Source organism: Scyliorhinus canicula, chromosome 27 (genome assembly GCF_902713615.1).
Source record: "Scyliorhinus canicula chromosome 27, sScyCan1.1, whole genome shotgun sequence".
Classification (NCBI taxonomy): Eukaryota; Metazoa; Chordata; class Chondrichthyes; order Carcharhiniformes; family Scyliorhinidae; genus Scyliorhinus; species Scyliorhinus canicula.
The window spans coordinates 21,582,493-21,596,288 of record NC_052172.1 but is presented as its reverse complement, the minus strand read 5'-3'; the positions used below and the strand labels follow the sequence as shown (position 1 = coordinate 21,596,288).

At 55.7% G+C, this 13,796-nt stretch overlaps 1 protein-coding gene across 1 annotated transcript in view; it reads left to right on the top strand.

The window, feature by feature from the left end:
- Positions 1-241: 241 nt before the first annotated feature.
- Positions 242-13,796, top strand: part of LOC119957881 (EH domain-containing protein 2-like) — a 53,862-nt gene continuing 40,307 nt past the window's right edge. The window contains exons 1-2 of the mRNA XM_038786055.1: positions 242-943; positions 10,256-10,353. Of these exons, the coding sequence (XP_038641983.1) occupies positions 540-943; positions 10,256-10,353 (502 nt within the window). The 5' untranslated portion in view covers positions 242-539. The remainder of the gene's footprint in view (positions 944-10,255; positions 10,354-13,796) is intronic.

Here is a 13,796-nt window from a genome sequence, read left to right as displayed (position 1 = left end):
GGGAAAGGAAATTCAGCTCTTCAGGAGAGTTGGGGGGGAGCATGTGAATAATGGGATAGCCCTGGGAAAGGGCTAGCAGAGAGACGACGGGCCGAATGGTCTTTTGCCCTTTAAGATTCCATCCACTTTAAAGAGGGTTTATTTTTGGAAAAAAGAAGACACATCGGGCGCCAGATGGCGCCAGGCTAGTAATTTGATTCGTTATTTGCAAATATTTATTGAAGTTGAGGATATTTTATGTGGGAGTTTGGGAGGAGGTTTTTGGAATAATTAAGGAGTGTTTTCTGCGCAAGTTGTAGGTTGTGGTGGAGTTAACGGCAGTGGCGAGCTTTCCCCAAACTCCAAAGTGTTGTTTTCCACAACTTGGGAATAGTTTTGAAACTTTCTTTTCAACTAAAAAAAACTAAGAAAAAAAGTTGGAGAGCAACGTTGAGAAAGTTTGGGGTGGGCAGAGCAGAGGGGAGTCTGTGTGTGTGTGAGGGTTTCTCTGTCTGAATTTTCAAGGATTCTTTTGTCAGATTCCCTCCCTTCCTGGAAAAATGTTCAGCTGGATGAAGAAGAACGAGAAGAAGGAGGAGGTGATTGAGAAAGTTCACACCGTCACCCAGGGGCTGAAGGATTTGTACAAGAGCAAACTGCTGCCTTTGGAGGAGTTTTACAGATTTCACGATTTCCACACTCCTTCCCTGGAAGATGCAGACTTCGACAACAAGCCGATGATCCTGGTGGTGGGACAGTATTCCACAGGGAAAACCACCTTCATCCAGTACCTGCTGGAAGAGGATTTTCCTGGGAGCAGGGTGGGTCCCGAACCCACCACCGACTCCTTCATCGCCGTGATGCACGGGGAGGTGGAGAGTGTCATCCCGGGAAACGCCCTGATGGTCGATCCCAACAAACCCTTCCGAAAGCTGAACCCCTTCGGGAATTCTTTCCTCAACAGGTAAAATCTGAACCTCCCCAGATCCTGAACATCATGTGCAGGGCTGGGTGGAAGAGAGAGACAGGCACTTCCAACTGAGCTAGCATGACCACAATGGGCCGAATGGTCTGCCACCCCCCCCCCCCCCCCGTGCTGTTTGACTCTGGCTCACCTTGGTGTGTGCCACCTGCTGGGTCCCCTCACCTTGATTCATTGAGATGTGTCAGTTAGCCTCAGTACCACTTGACAGTGAGGGGGTGGGGTGGTTAGATGTAGCCAGGATCGCCAATCCTGATCCCATGTGTGTGTGGGGTTGGGGGGGAGGAGGGAATGTTGCATCCATGTGGAATTTTGGGAGTGGATACCCCCATGGCCGTGCCACGATTCCTCCCAGGGTCAAATAGCCTACCCGCACTCGCTGCCCAGCCAGGCCCCCTTGACTGAGCTGCTTATAAAACTGTCAAACCCTGTCGCTGGGCAGCAGGGGAGCACAGTGGTTAGCACCGTTGCTTCACAGCACCTGGGTCCCAGGTTCGATTCCCGGCTTGGGTCACTGACTGTGTGGAGTCTGCACATCCTCCCCGTGTCTGTGTGGGTTCCCTCCGGGTGCTCCGGTTTCATACATCATAGAATTTACAGTGCAGAAGGAGGCCATTCGGCCCATCGAGTCTGCACCGGCTCTTGGAAAGAGCACCCTACCCAAGTTCAATACCTCCACCCTATCCCAATAACCCAGTAACCCCACCCAACACTAAGGGCAATTTTGGACACTAAGGGCAATTTATCACGGCCAATCCACCTAACCTGCACATCTTTGGACTGTGGGAGGAAACCGGAGCACCCGGAGGAAACCCACGCACACATGGGGAGGATGTGCAGACTCCGCACAGACAGTGACCCAAGCCGGGAATCCGGTTTCCTCTCTCAAGCCCCGAAAGACGTGCTGTTGGGTGAATTGGGCATTCTGAATTCTCCCTCTGTGTACCCGAACAAGCGCCGGAATGTGGCGAGTAGGGGATTTTCACAGTAACTTCATTGCAGTGTTAATGTAAGCCTACTTGTGACACTAATAAAGATTATTATCATTATTAAAACCCCGTCTGATGATCGAACCCTCCTCCAGCCCAGGAGAGCATCTCATGTTGGTGATTAGCAGAGCAATATTCCGATCAGGCTTTTTATCAAATCCTACCGTTCGGGAGAAGGCCATTCAGCCCATCGAATTTCTCCTGGCTCTTTGAAAGAGTTATCCAGTTCGTCCCGCTCTACCCCTTTCTGTCTGCCTTGGATCGGCTAAATTTCCTTTTCAAGTACTTTCTCCAATTGCCCCTTTTGAAAGTTCCGATCGATTTCCCCCCCCCCCCCCCCCCCCCCCCCCCCCACCCCAGGCAGCAGCTTCCGGATCACAACAACCCGCTATACGAAAAATAACCGCCTCATCTCCCCCTCAGGTTCTTTTGATAATTTCCTGAAATCCGTGTCCTGTGGTTACTGACCCGCCTATCACAGGGAATCATTTCCTGTTGATCGGAATAGAAAAAGATAACGGGAACGGAGGAGAAAGGCCATTTGGCCCCTCGAGCCTGGCTAGCCCATTCCGTTCAGTATGATCATGGCTGGTCATTAACCTCCTTTGGCTCCTCTTGGCTTTGTCCTATTGACTCCAGGGACTCTACGGGCAGCACAGTAGAACAAGTGGTTAGCACAGTGTCTTCACAGTGCCAGAGTCCCAGGTTCGATTCCCCGCTGGGTCACTGTCTGTATGGAGTCTGCACATTCTCCCCGTGTCTGCGTGGGTTTCCTCCCACAGTCCAAAGACGTGCAGGTTAGGTGGATTGGCCGTGATAAATTGTCCCTTAGTGACCAAAAGGGTTAGGAGGAGTGTTACTGGGATAGGGTGGAGTGAGTGCTTTAAGTCTGTCGGTGCAGACTTGATGGGCCGAATGGCCTCCTTCTGCACTGTATGTTCTATGTTCTAGGATGGCATGGTAACACAGTGGTTAGCACTGTCACTTCACAGCTCCAGGGTCCCAGGTTCAATTCCCGGCGTGGGTCACTGTCTGTGCGGAGTCTGCACATTCTCCCCGTGTCTGCGTGGGTTTCCTCCGGGTGCTCCGGTTTCCTCCCACAGTCCAAAGATGTGCGGGTTAGTGCTAAATTGCCCTTTGTGTCCAATGGGGTTGGGTGGGGTTCCTTTGTTATGGGTATGGGCCGGAGGTGTGGGCTTGCATGGGGTGCTCTTTCCAAGGGTTGGTGCAGACTCAATGGGCCGAATGGCCTCCTTCAGCCCTGTAGGAATTCTCTGGGAATGTTTTTGAGGATTGGGCTTTGGGTTATCGACGGTGTTGCTGGAGATTGAGAGAGGGCCGGGCTCAGAGGAAAACAGGAATGAAAAGCTTATAAATCCCTCAAGGATTCAACTCCCAGCCAATCAAGAGGTGTTGTGGCAGATCATAGGTTTGAGGTCATTGTTGGTGCGGTCAATAATTTCCAGACTGTAACAGGTTTTCTTTGTTCAGCTCTCTCACTCCCCACCTCAGTCCAATCCTTAAACTTTGTGATCTGCTTCGAAGACCAGGTGAACAGAGGGCACTGCCACAATTCCCCGGGAACGCCGGCAGTGCACCCCCTCTGCCCAGCAGCACGGGGCGGCTTCAGCTGGGGAGGGGGGGGGGGGGGGGGGGGGGGGCAGGGAATCCCACCCCCCCAAATCAGAAACCGACATTCCCGCCCAAAGGAACAAAAGGCTTTCAACGTTTCTATTTTCTTTGCAGTTTCCCCGAACTTGCTCCATCACGGGTGGAACCTCCCCGGTGATGTGAATATTTAAACAGTTTGTTCGCAACAATATGAACTTTGAGTCTTCTCCCTGTGATCTGTCTCCTCACCGACATCCAGCTCCGCAGAATCGCTCTGCTGGTCCAGCACAGAGCTGCTGGTATAGCACAGGGCTGCTGGTCCAGCACAGGGCTGCTGGTATAGCACAGGGCTGCTGGTTCAGCACAGGGCTGCTGGTTTAGCACAGGGCTGCTGGTTTAGCACATTGGGCTGCTGGTTTAGCACAGGGCTGCTGGTTTAGCACAGGGCTGCTGGTATAGCACAGGGCTGCTGGTATAGCACAGGGCTGCTGGTATAGCACAGGGCTGCTGGTTTAGCACAGGGCTGCTGGCTTAGCACAGGGCTGCTGGCTTAGCACAAAGCTGCTGGTATAGCACAGGGCTGCTGGTATAGCACAGGGCTGCTGGTTTAGCACAGGGCTGCTGGTATAGCACATTGGGCTGCTGGTCCAGCACAGAGCTGCTGGTTTAGCACAGGGCTGCTGGCTTAGCACAAAGCTGCTGGTTTAGCACAGGGCTGCTGGTTTAGCACATTGGGCTGCTGGTATAGCACAGGGCTGCTGGTTTAGCACAGGGCTGCTGGTATAGCACAGGGCTGCTGGTTTAGCACAGGGCTGCTGGTTCAGCACAGGGCTGCTGGTATAGCACAGGGCTGCTGGCTTAGCACAGGGCTGCTGGTTTAGCACAGGGCTGCTGGTATAGCACAGGGCTGCTGGTATAGCACAGGGCTGCTGGTATAGCACAGGGCTGCTGGTTTAGCACAGGGCTGCTGGTTTAGCACAGGGCTGCTGGTTTAGCACAGGGCTGCTGGTTTAGCACAGGGCTGCTGGTATAGCACATTGGGCTGCTGGTATAGCACAGGGCTGCTGGTATAGCACAGGGCTGCTGGTTTAGCACAGGGCTGCTGGTCCAGCACAGAGCTGCTGGTTTAGCACAGGGCTGCTGGTTTAGCACAAAGCTGCTGGTATAGCACAGGGCTGCTGGTATAGCACAGGGCTGCTGGTTCAGCACAGGGCTGCTGGTTTAGCACAAAGCTGCTGGTTTAGCACAGGGCTGCTGGTTTAGCACAGGGCTGCTGGCTTAGCACAAAGCTGCTGGTATAGCACAGGGCTGCTGGTATAGCACAAAGCTGCTGGTTTAGCACAGGGCTGCTGGCTTAGCACAGGGCTGCTGGTTTAGCACAAAGCTGCTGGTTTAGCACAGGGCTGCTGGTATAGCACAGGGCTGCTGGTTTAGCACAGGGCTGCTGGTATAGCACAGGGCTGCTGGTTTAGCACAAAGCTGCTGGTTTAGCACAGGGCTGCTGGTATAGCACAGGGCTGCTGGTTTAGCACAGGGCTGCTGGTATAGCACAGGGCTGCTGGTTTAGCACAGGGCTGCTGGTATAGCACAGGGCTGCTGGTTCAGCACAGTGCTGCTGGTTTAGCACAGGGCTGCTGGTATAGCACAGGGCTGCTGGTTTAGCACAGGGCTGCTGGTTCAGCACAGGGCTGCTGGTATAGCACAGGGCTGCTGGTATAGCACAGGGCTGCTGGTTTAGCACAGGGCTGCTGGTATAGCACAGGGCTGCTGGTTTAGCACAGGGCTGCTGGTTCAGCACAGGGCTGCTGGTTTAGCACAGGGCTGCTGGTATAGCACAGGGCTGCTGGTATAGCACAGGGCTGCTGGTTTAGCACAGGGCTGCTGGTTTAGCACAGGGCTGCTGGTATAGCACAGGGCTGCTGGTATAGCACAGGGCTGCTGGTATAGCACAGGGCTGCTGGTTTAGCACAGGGCTGCTGGTATAGCACAGGGCTGCTGGTATAGCACAGGGCTGCTGGTTTAGCACAGGGCTGCTGGTTTAGCACAGGGCTGCTGGTATAGCACAGGGCTGCTGGTATAGCACAGGGCTGCTGGTTTAGCACAGGGCTGCTGGTTTAGCACAGGGCTGCTGGTATAGCACAGGGCTGCTGGTATAGCACAGGGCTGCTGGTTTAGCACAGGGCTGCTGGTATAGCACAGGGCTGCTGGTTTAGCACAGGGCTGCTGGTTTAGCACAGGGCTGCTGGTATAGCACAGGGCTGCTGGTTTAGCACAGGGCTGCTGGTTTAGCACATTGGGCTGCTGGTTTAGCACAGGGCTGCTGGTCCAGCACAGGGCTGCTGGTATAGCACAGGGCTGCTGGTATAGCACAGGGCTGCTGGTATAGCACAGGGCTGCTGGTATAGCACAGGGCTGCTGGTTTAGCACAGGGCTGCTGGTTTAGCACAGGGCTGCTGGTCCAGCACAGGGCTGCTGGTATAGCACAGGGCTGCTGGTATAGCACAGGGCTGCTGGTATAGCACAGGGCTGCTGGTTTAGCACAGGGCTGCTGGTTTAGCACAGGGCTGCTGGTATAGCACAGGGCTGCTGGTTTAGCACAGGGCTGCTGGTTTAGCACAGGGCTGCTGGTTTAGCACAGGGCTGCTGGTATAGCACAGGGCTGCTGGTTCAGCACAGGGCTGCTGGTTCAGCACAGGGCTGCTGGCTTAGCACAGGGCTGCTGGTATAGCACAGGGCTGCTGGCTTAGCACATTGGGCTGCTGGTTTAGCACAGGGCTGCTGGTATAGCACAGGGCTGCTGGCTTAGCACATTGGGCTGCTGGTATAGCACAGGGCTGCTGGCTTAGCACAGGGCTGCTGGTATAGCACAGGGCTGCTGGTTTAGCACAGGGCTGCTGGTTCAGCACATTGGGCTAAATCGCTGGCTTTGAAAGCAGACCAAGCCAGGCCAGCAGCACGGTTCGATTCCCGTACCAGCCTCCCCGAACAGGCGCCGGAATGTGGCGACTAGGGGCTTTTCACAGTAACTTCATTTGAAGCCTACCTGTGACAATAAGCGATTTTCATTTTTCATCTCTGCCCCAGCCCCAGCTCAACCAATGACTGACGGTCCTCCCCCCCCCTCACTCCGCAACTAAAACAAACACTATTGGACAGAGAGGTGGTCACACCAGGGCTCTGAGGACAGTTATGGCACCTGAGTCGTCACTGTGCTCAGGATAGGCACCCCGGTATCGGAGCTGGCACATGGCCTGGTCTGTACAGCTCATTCCACCCCACCCCCCAACATGTCCAGTCCAATTTCCCGAAGCCTTCACAATCTAAGGCTGACGCCACCTCAAACGCGGGCCAATGGAAAGAGTCTGGGTGGTGACAACTCTCCGTCTGGTCTGCCTTTTCCCAGGTGGAGAATTGCCAATCTCCGGCCAGCACTCACTCCCCTTGGTGACCGTGCCTTCAGCTGCCTGTGACCCTAACCTCTGGAATTCCCTCTTCATCTCCCCCCACCCTTCCTCCTTCACAATGACCCTTCAACCTACCTGTTGATCACCTTCCCTTACAACTCCGCAAGAGGCTCATTGTTCGTTTGCGCTGCGCCGCTGGAAGGTTCAAGTTGTTGTTGATCTGGCTGGGGTCTTGACTTTGTGCCTGTGGCCGGGAGCTGTCCCGACGGAGCTGGTGGTGGGATGTTTCATTTCTGGGGGTATTAGCCCAGAGGTTGTGGGGTCCTTTCCCGTTCTGAGACTGTAAGAAATAGGCACTGGAGGAGGCCATTTGGCCCTTCGAGCCTCCTCCGCCATTTAATAAGATGGTGGCTGATCAAACACTCACTTTCCTGCCTTCTCTCTGTGATCCTTCATCCCCCCCCCCAACCCCCACCCCTCCCCCCCCCTGCTGATTAGTAACCTGTTGATCTCAGCCTGAAAAATGTTCAAGGACTTGGGCCTGCGGGGAGGGGGTCTCCTGGGGTGAAGAATTCCAAAGATTCACCAACCCTTCGAGGGAGGGAGTTCTGCCTCAGACCCGCCTGGGATGAGCGCCCCCTGATTCCGCGGCGGTGGGTTCTGGTGCTACACCCTCCCGCCAGAGGAAACATCCCCCCCCCCCCCCCCCCCAAACTGCCACCGTTAACCCTGCCTAATCTCCGTCATGGGGGTTTAACAATTACATTTTTTAAACAATCCGCAAACATATAATAAACTGGTGTCAGTAAAACCCACCGCAAAGCCGTTGGATTGCGGTTAAACAGGGAGGGGCGTCACGGTGACGCAGTGGTTAGCACGGTGGCGCAGTGGGTTAGCATTGCTGCCTGGCGGCGCTGAGGTCCCAGGTTCGATCCCGGCTCTGGGTCACTGTCCGTGTGGAGTTTGCACATTCTCCCCGTGTCTGCGTGGGTTTGCCCCCACAACCCAAAGATGTGCAGAGTAGGTGGATTGGCCGTGCTAAATTGCCACTTAATTGGAAAAAATGAATTGGGCACTCTAAATTTATTAAAAAACACAACAGGTTCACTCGTGCCCTTGAGGGGAGGAGGAAATCTGCCACTTTTACCCAGCCTGGACTTATTTGTGACTCCAGCCCCTCGCCAACCCACCCGCGGGCGCGGCCTAGACCGCCACTCGTTTACATGGCAACCAGCAAGGAACGATAATAAATCGCTAAATGGCCCACAGGCCGGGGATGAACGAATCGAATGTTAACTGGAGGCTTTTTGTTAAAAACGTTCCGAGATTTGTTGACGTGCCGTTTATAGGTTTGTGAGAAAGGCAAAGAATGTCGAAGGAAAAAACCGGAGCCAGGAACTCTGTCCAGCCCCTGTTACGAAAAGAGATTACCATATTTGTCGAGAATCCAGAACAATTCTGGTATCATAACATTTGCAGCCGTTGCTATGCCAAGTATGTCCTTCTGGTAAAGGTTGGAATGAGAGTTTGGGTTTGCTGAGACTGAGAGATAACAACTCAGGGAATTATTCACACAGAGCTGTACCTTGGGGGAATATTGTAACCCTGAACTGGAGCAGGGACTGATCCGGGTGGGGGGGTCCTCCCCCTTCATTTCCCACTCATCCCCTGAATACAATAACGCACTGTCCTCGACACTACGCTGCCCACCCACTGAGATGATCCACCCAGGTCTCTGGTGTGAGATTTGAAGTGGGCAGGGTTGGCAGTGGGTGAGTGCTGCCCACTGACCCACTGCTGATGGCGTGGCCCTGTTGGTGTGCGGCGGTCGTTACCCTGGTGATCTGATCCACCGGCTCCTTCTGTTTATTTCTTTGTCACTCTGGACTTGACCAGTCCAATGGATCCCTGGGTAACCCATCACTGTCTGCTCTCTGTACACCCAAATTCGTCCAAAACTCTGCTGCCTGAGTTTCAACTTGCACCAAATCCACTCCACCGAACCCACCCCTTCAAGACGACACGGTGGCACAGTGGTTAGCACTGTTGCTTCACAGCTCCAGGGTCCCAGGTTTCGATCCCCGGCTTGGGTCACTGTCTGTGCGGAGTCTGCACATCCTCCCCGTGTGTGCGTGGGTTTCCTCCGGGTGCTCCGGTTTCCTCCCACAAGTCAAAAGATGTGCAGGGTAGGGTGATTGATAATGATCAATTGTCTTTAGTGTCCAAAAATGTTAGCTAGGGTTACTGGGTTATGGGGATAGAGTGTAGGTGTGGGTAGGGTGCTCTTTCCAAGAGCTGGTGCAGACTCGATGGGCTGAATGGCCTCCTTCTGTACTGTCAATTCTATGAGGACACACTTTAAAACCCACCTATTTGGCCGAGCTTTTTTTGCTTAGTTGCCCTAATATCTTTGTGTGTCCCCCAGGTGTGGGCAGCACGTAGCACAGTGGTTAGCACTGGGACTGCGGCGCTGAGGACCCGGGTTCGAATCCCAACCCTGGGTCACTGTCTGTGTGGAGTTTGCACATTCTCCCCGTGTCTGTGTGGGTCTCGCCCCCACAACCCAAAGATGTGCTGGTTAGGTGGATTGGCCATGCTAAATTGCCCCTTAATTGGAAAAAGAAAATAATTGGGTAATCTAAATTTATTTTAAAAATGTGTGTCCCCAGGTCAATTTTGGTTGATGGGGGCAGCACGGCGGCGCAGTGGTTAGCACTGCTGCCTCACGTCGCCGAGGCCCCAGGTTCGATCCCGGCCCTGGGTCACTGTCCGTGTGGAGTTTGCACATTCTCCCCGTGTCTGTGTGGGTTTCACCCCCACAACCCAAAGATGTGCAGGGTAGGGGGATTGGCCATGCTAAATTGCCCCTTAATTGGAAAAAAAATGAATTGGGTACACTAAATTTAAGGGGGAAAAAATTTTGGTTGATGATAGAATCATAGAATCCCTACAGTGCAGAAGGAGGCCATTCGACCCATCGAGTCTGCGCCGACCCTCTGAAAGACCACCCTGACCTAGACCCACTTCCCCACCCTATCACCGTAACCCCATCCTACGGAGTAATTTAGCACAGTGCTCCTATCAAAAAGCTTTGGGACCTTTTTCTATGCAATAGGTGGTAATATAAATGCATCGATCCCTGACATTGAAGACCCGCTGTTATGTTGGTACCACAGCTCCTGGATACCATCCCCTATCCACCTCCTTCCTCATCAGGAAGTTTGATTGGTCCAATGTTGTACGATGCTGATGTTTTCCTGATGTACTGAGATTATTCTTATCTCCCATAGGCTAACATGTGCTCAGCTGCCCAACAAGGTCCTGCAGAGCATCAGCATTATCGACACCCCAGGGATTCTGTCGGGGGCCAAGCAGAAAGTGACTCGAGGTAAGAACCTTTAAAATTCCAAACGCTGAAAGCTCTGAACTCCACTTAATCAGCGTCTCCTTATCAGCTTGTCCGGACTGGAATGTTTGAGACTTCATTTCTCTTCTCTCCTGTGTCGATCCAGATGAGGTTTGTGAGAGCCGGGAACCCACGCCTGGTGCCATTGTTTACCCAGAATAAAGCTGCCACCACACAGCTCGGGGACGCGCTTCAGTTTCACCCTCAAGGAGGCTCCTCAAAGCTCCCCGGCGCTGCGTTTACGTTCCCGAATGTGGTTCCAGGGAACGAGGTGTCACCACGATGCTAGGTCAGGGTGGCAGACGGAGCTGACGCACACAATTGTGTCGGAAACTGAAGAAAGGAGAGTCTTACATTTCCGTAGCACCTTTGTAACCTTGGTCCATCCTGAGCACCTCACACCCAATGAAGGACTTTGAAATGGGGGCGAATTCGCGGAAATGAAACAGAGTCCCGTGTTCCTCACTCTCAGCAGCGCCACGGACAACCCCGCTATTAAACGGGCTTCATTTCTGGCCTTGGCGAGGAATCCCCCCCCCAACCCCCTCCCCAGCCCCCCCCCCACCCCAGCCCCCCTCCCCACCCCAGCCCCCCTCCCCGCCCCACCCCCCACCCCCCGCCCCAGCCCCCCTCCCCACCCCCAGCCCCTCTCCCCACCCCAGCCCCTCTCCCCACCCCAGCCCCTCTCCCCACCCCAGCCCCCATCCCCACCCCAGCCCCCCTCCCCGCCCCAGCCCCCTCCCACCCCAGCCCCCCTCCACCCCAGCCCCCTCCCACCCCAGCCCCCCTCCCCACCCTAGACCCCGCTCCGCCCCAGCCCCCCCCAGCCCCCCCCCCCACCCCAGCCCCTCTCCCCACCCCAGCCCCCCTCCCCGCCCCAGCCCCCCCTCCCCGCCCCCGCCCCCCTCCCCGCCCCAGCCCCCCTCCCCACCCCAGCCCCCCTCCCCACCCAGCCCCCCTCCCCGCCCCAGGCCACTCAGTCCCATTTCCTGCACTAACAGACTCCGCCCACCAGTGGAGGAAACACCCGGGACGGGATTCTCCCATATCCGGCGGGGCGGGGGTCCCGGCGGGACGGAGTGGCGTGAACCGCTCCGGCGTCAGGCCTCCCCAGAGGTGTGGAATCCTCGGAGTGGTTGACGCCCCGCCGGCCAGTGGGATAGAAGCTTGGCGCCACGGCAACCGGTGCCGAAGGGCCTGCGCAGGCCGGCGCGAGTCGGTGCATGCGCGGGAATGCCAGCGCGTTATAGCGTCATCCCCGCGCGAGTACGGAGGGATTCACTTCCGCATCGGCCATCGCAGAGGGCCACAACGTCCGATGCGGAAGGGATAGCGTGCCCCCATGGCACAGGCCCACCCACGGATTGGTGGGCCCCGACCGCGGGCCAGGCCACCGTGTGTACACCTCCCGGGGCCAGATCCCCCCCCCACCCCGTGACCCCCCAGGAACCCCGGAGCCCGCCCGCGCCCCCAGGTCCCGCCGGTAAGGACCTAGTCTGATTTACGCCGCCGGGACTGGTTACAGGCGGTCGGGACTTCAGCCCATCGCGGGCTGGAGAACTCGGGCGGCCCCGGCGACCATTGAGTCGCGCCGGACCCCCGCCATTCTCCCAGCAGGCGGCGCGACTCACGCCATGCTGGTTTTTGGGGGGCGGGAGAACTGGGAGGATGGCGGGGGCGTGATTCACACCGGCCCCCGGTGATTCTCCCACCCAGCGGGGGATCAGAGAATCCCCCCCTCCCCCACCATGGCCTACACTCCCCCCCCCCCCCCCCCAACAACATAACTCACCAATTAGCGGGTCATCAAACCCCCCCCCCCCGCACCCCACCTCATAACGACAGGGCAACCCCCGGCCCGATTGCTGGCACGGACTAGATGGCACCTTGGCACCGCCCTGGTGCCTATCTGACATCTGGGGTGCCAGGGTACCGTCGTTTCTACAGCCCGACCACCCAGAGACCCCGCTCACCGACCCCCCCCCCCCCCCCCCCCCCCCCCGTGCCGGTACCCCCTGATCCACGTTGGTGGAAACCAGGTGCCCACTTGGGGATCTCTGAGGTACGAATGCTGCTGGATGGCGGACGCTGGGCAAATCCGCCGTAGATATTTTCAAGCAAGACTAACTGCTCACTTTAATACGCAAATCGGGATCCCGCCCTGAATGGAAGGCGCCTCAAGGGATCTCATTCGATCTCACGAAGCGCGACGCGGCTGGTAAGTCTCGCGAGGGGTGTTTCGCGGAATTTCCCGGCCTCGTTGCGTCCCGCAGGGCTGATAGATCGCGCACGGAGTCACCATTGTAATGTCGGAAGCCAACAGTCTCCAGAATAGCAAACAGGTCAAGAAGCTATCGAATGAGGAGCTGGTAAACAATCTATAGAATGAGGATGTGGTATGTAATCTACAGATCTTTAAAACAATTTAGAGTACCCAATAATTTTTTCCAATTAAGGGGCAATTGAAATGAAAATGAAAATGAAAATGGCTTATTGTCACGAGTAGGCTTCAATGAAGTTCCTGTGAAAAGCCCCTAGTCGCCACATTCCGGCGCCTGTTCGGGGGAGGCTGGTGCGGGAATCGAACCGTGCTGCTGGCCTGCCTTAAAAGCCAGTGATTTAGCCCAGTGTGCTAAACAGCGTGGCCAATCCACCTAACCAGCACATCTTTGGGTTGTGGGGGTGAGACCCACACAGACACGGGGAGAATGTGCAAACTCCACACGCACAGTGACCCAGAGCCGGGATCGAACCCGGGACCTCGGCGCCGTGAGGCAGCAGTGCTAACCCACTGTGCCACCGTGCTGTCCTCACAATCTATAGAATGAGGAGCTGGTAAACAATCCAAAGACTGAGGAGATATACAGATGTACAAACAAGCTGCAGCAGGAGGCCATTCGGCCCATAGAGTCTGCACCGACCCACTTAAGCCCTCACTTCCACCCTATCCCAATAACCCCATCTAACCTTTTTTGGACACTAAGGGCAATTTATCACGGCCAATCCACCTAACCTGCGCGTCTTGGACTGTGGGAGGAAACCGGAGCACCCGGAGGAAACCCACGCAGACACGGGGAGGATGTGCAGACTGCACAGAGAGTGACCCAGCCGGGAATCGAACCTGGGGCTGTGAAGTCACAGTGCTAACCACTGTGCTACCCACAATGGCTGATCTGAGTTTAACCTTAAATCTGCATCCCCCCCCCCCCGCTCCCCCATAACCTATGACCCCACTTTTTAAAAAATAAATTTAGAGTACCCAATTATTTTTTTCCAATTAAGGGGCAATTTAGCGTGGCCAATCCACCTACCCTGCACATCTTTGGGTTGTTGGGGGTGAGACCCACGCAGACACGGGGAGAATGTGCAAACTCCACATGGACAGTGACCCAGGGCCGGGATCGAACCCGGGTCCTCAGCCCCGT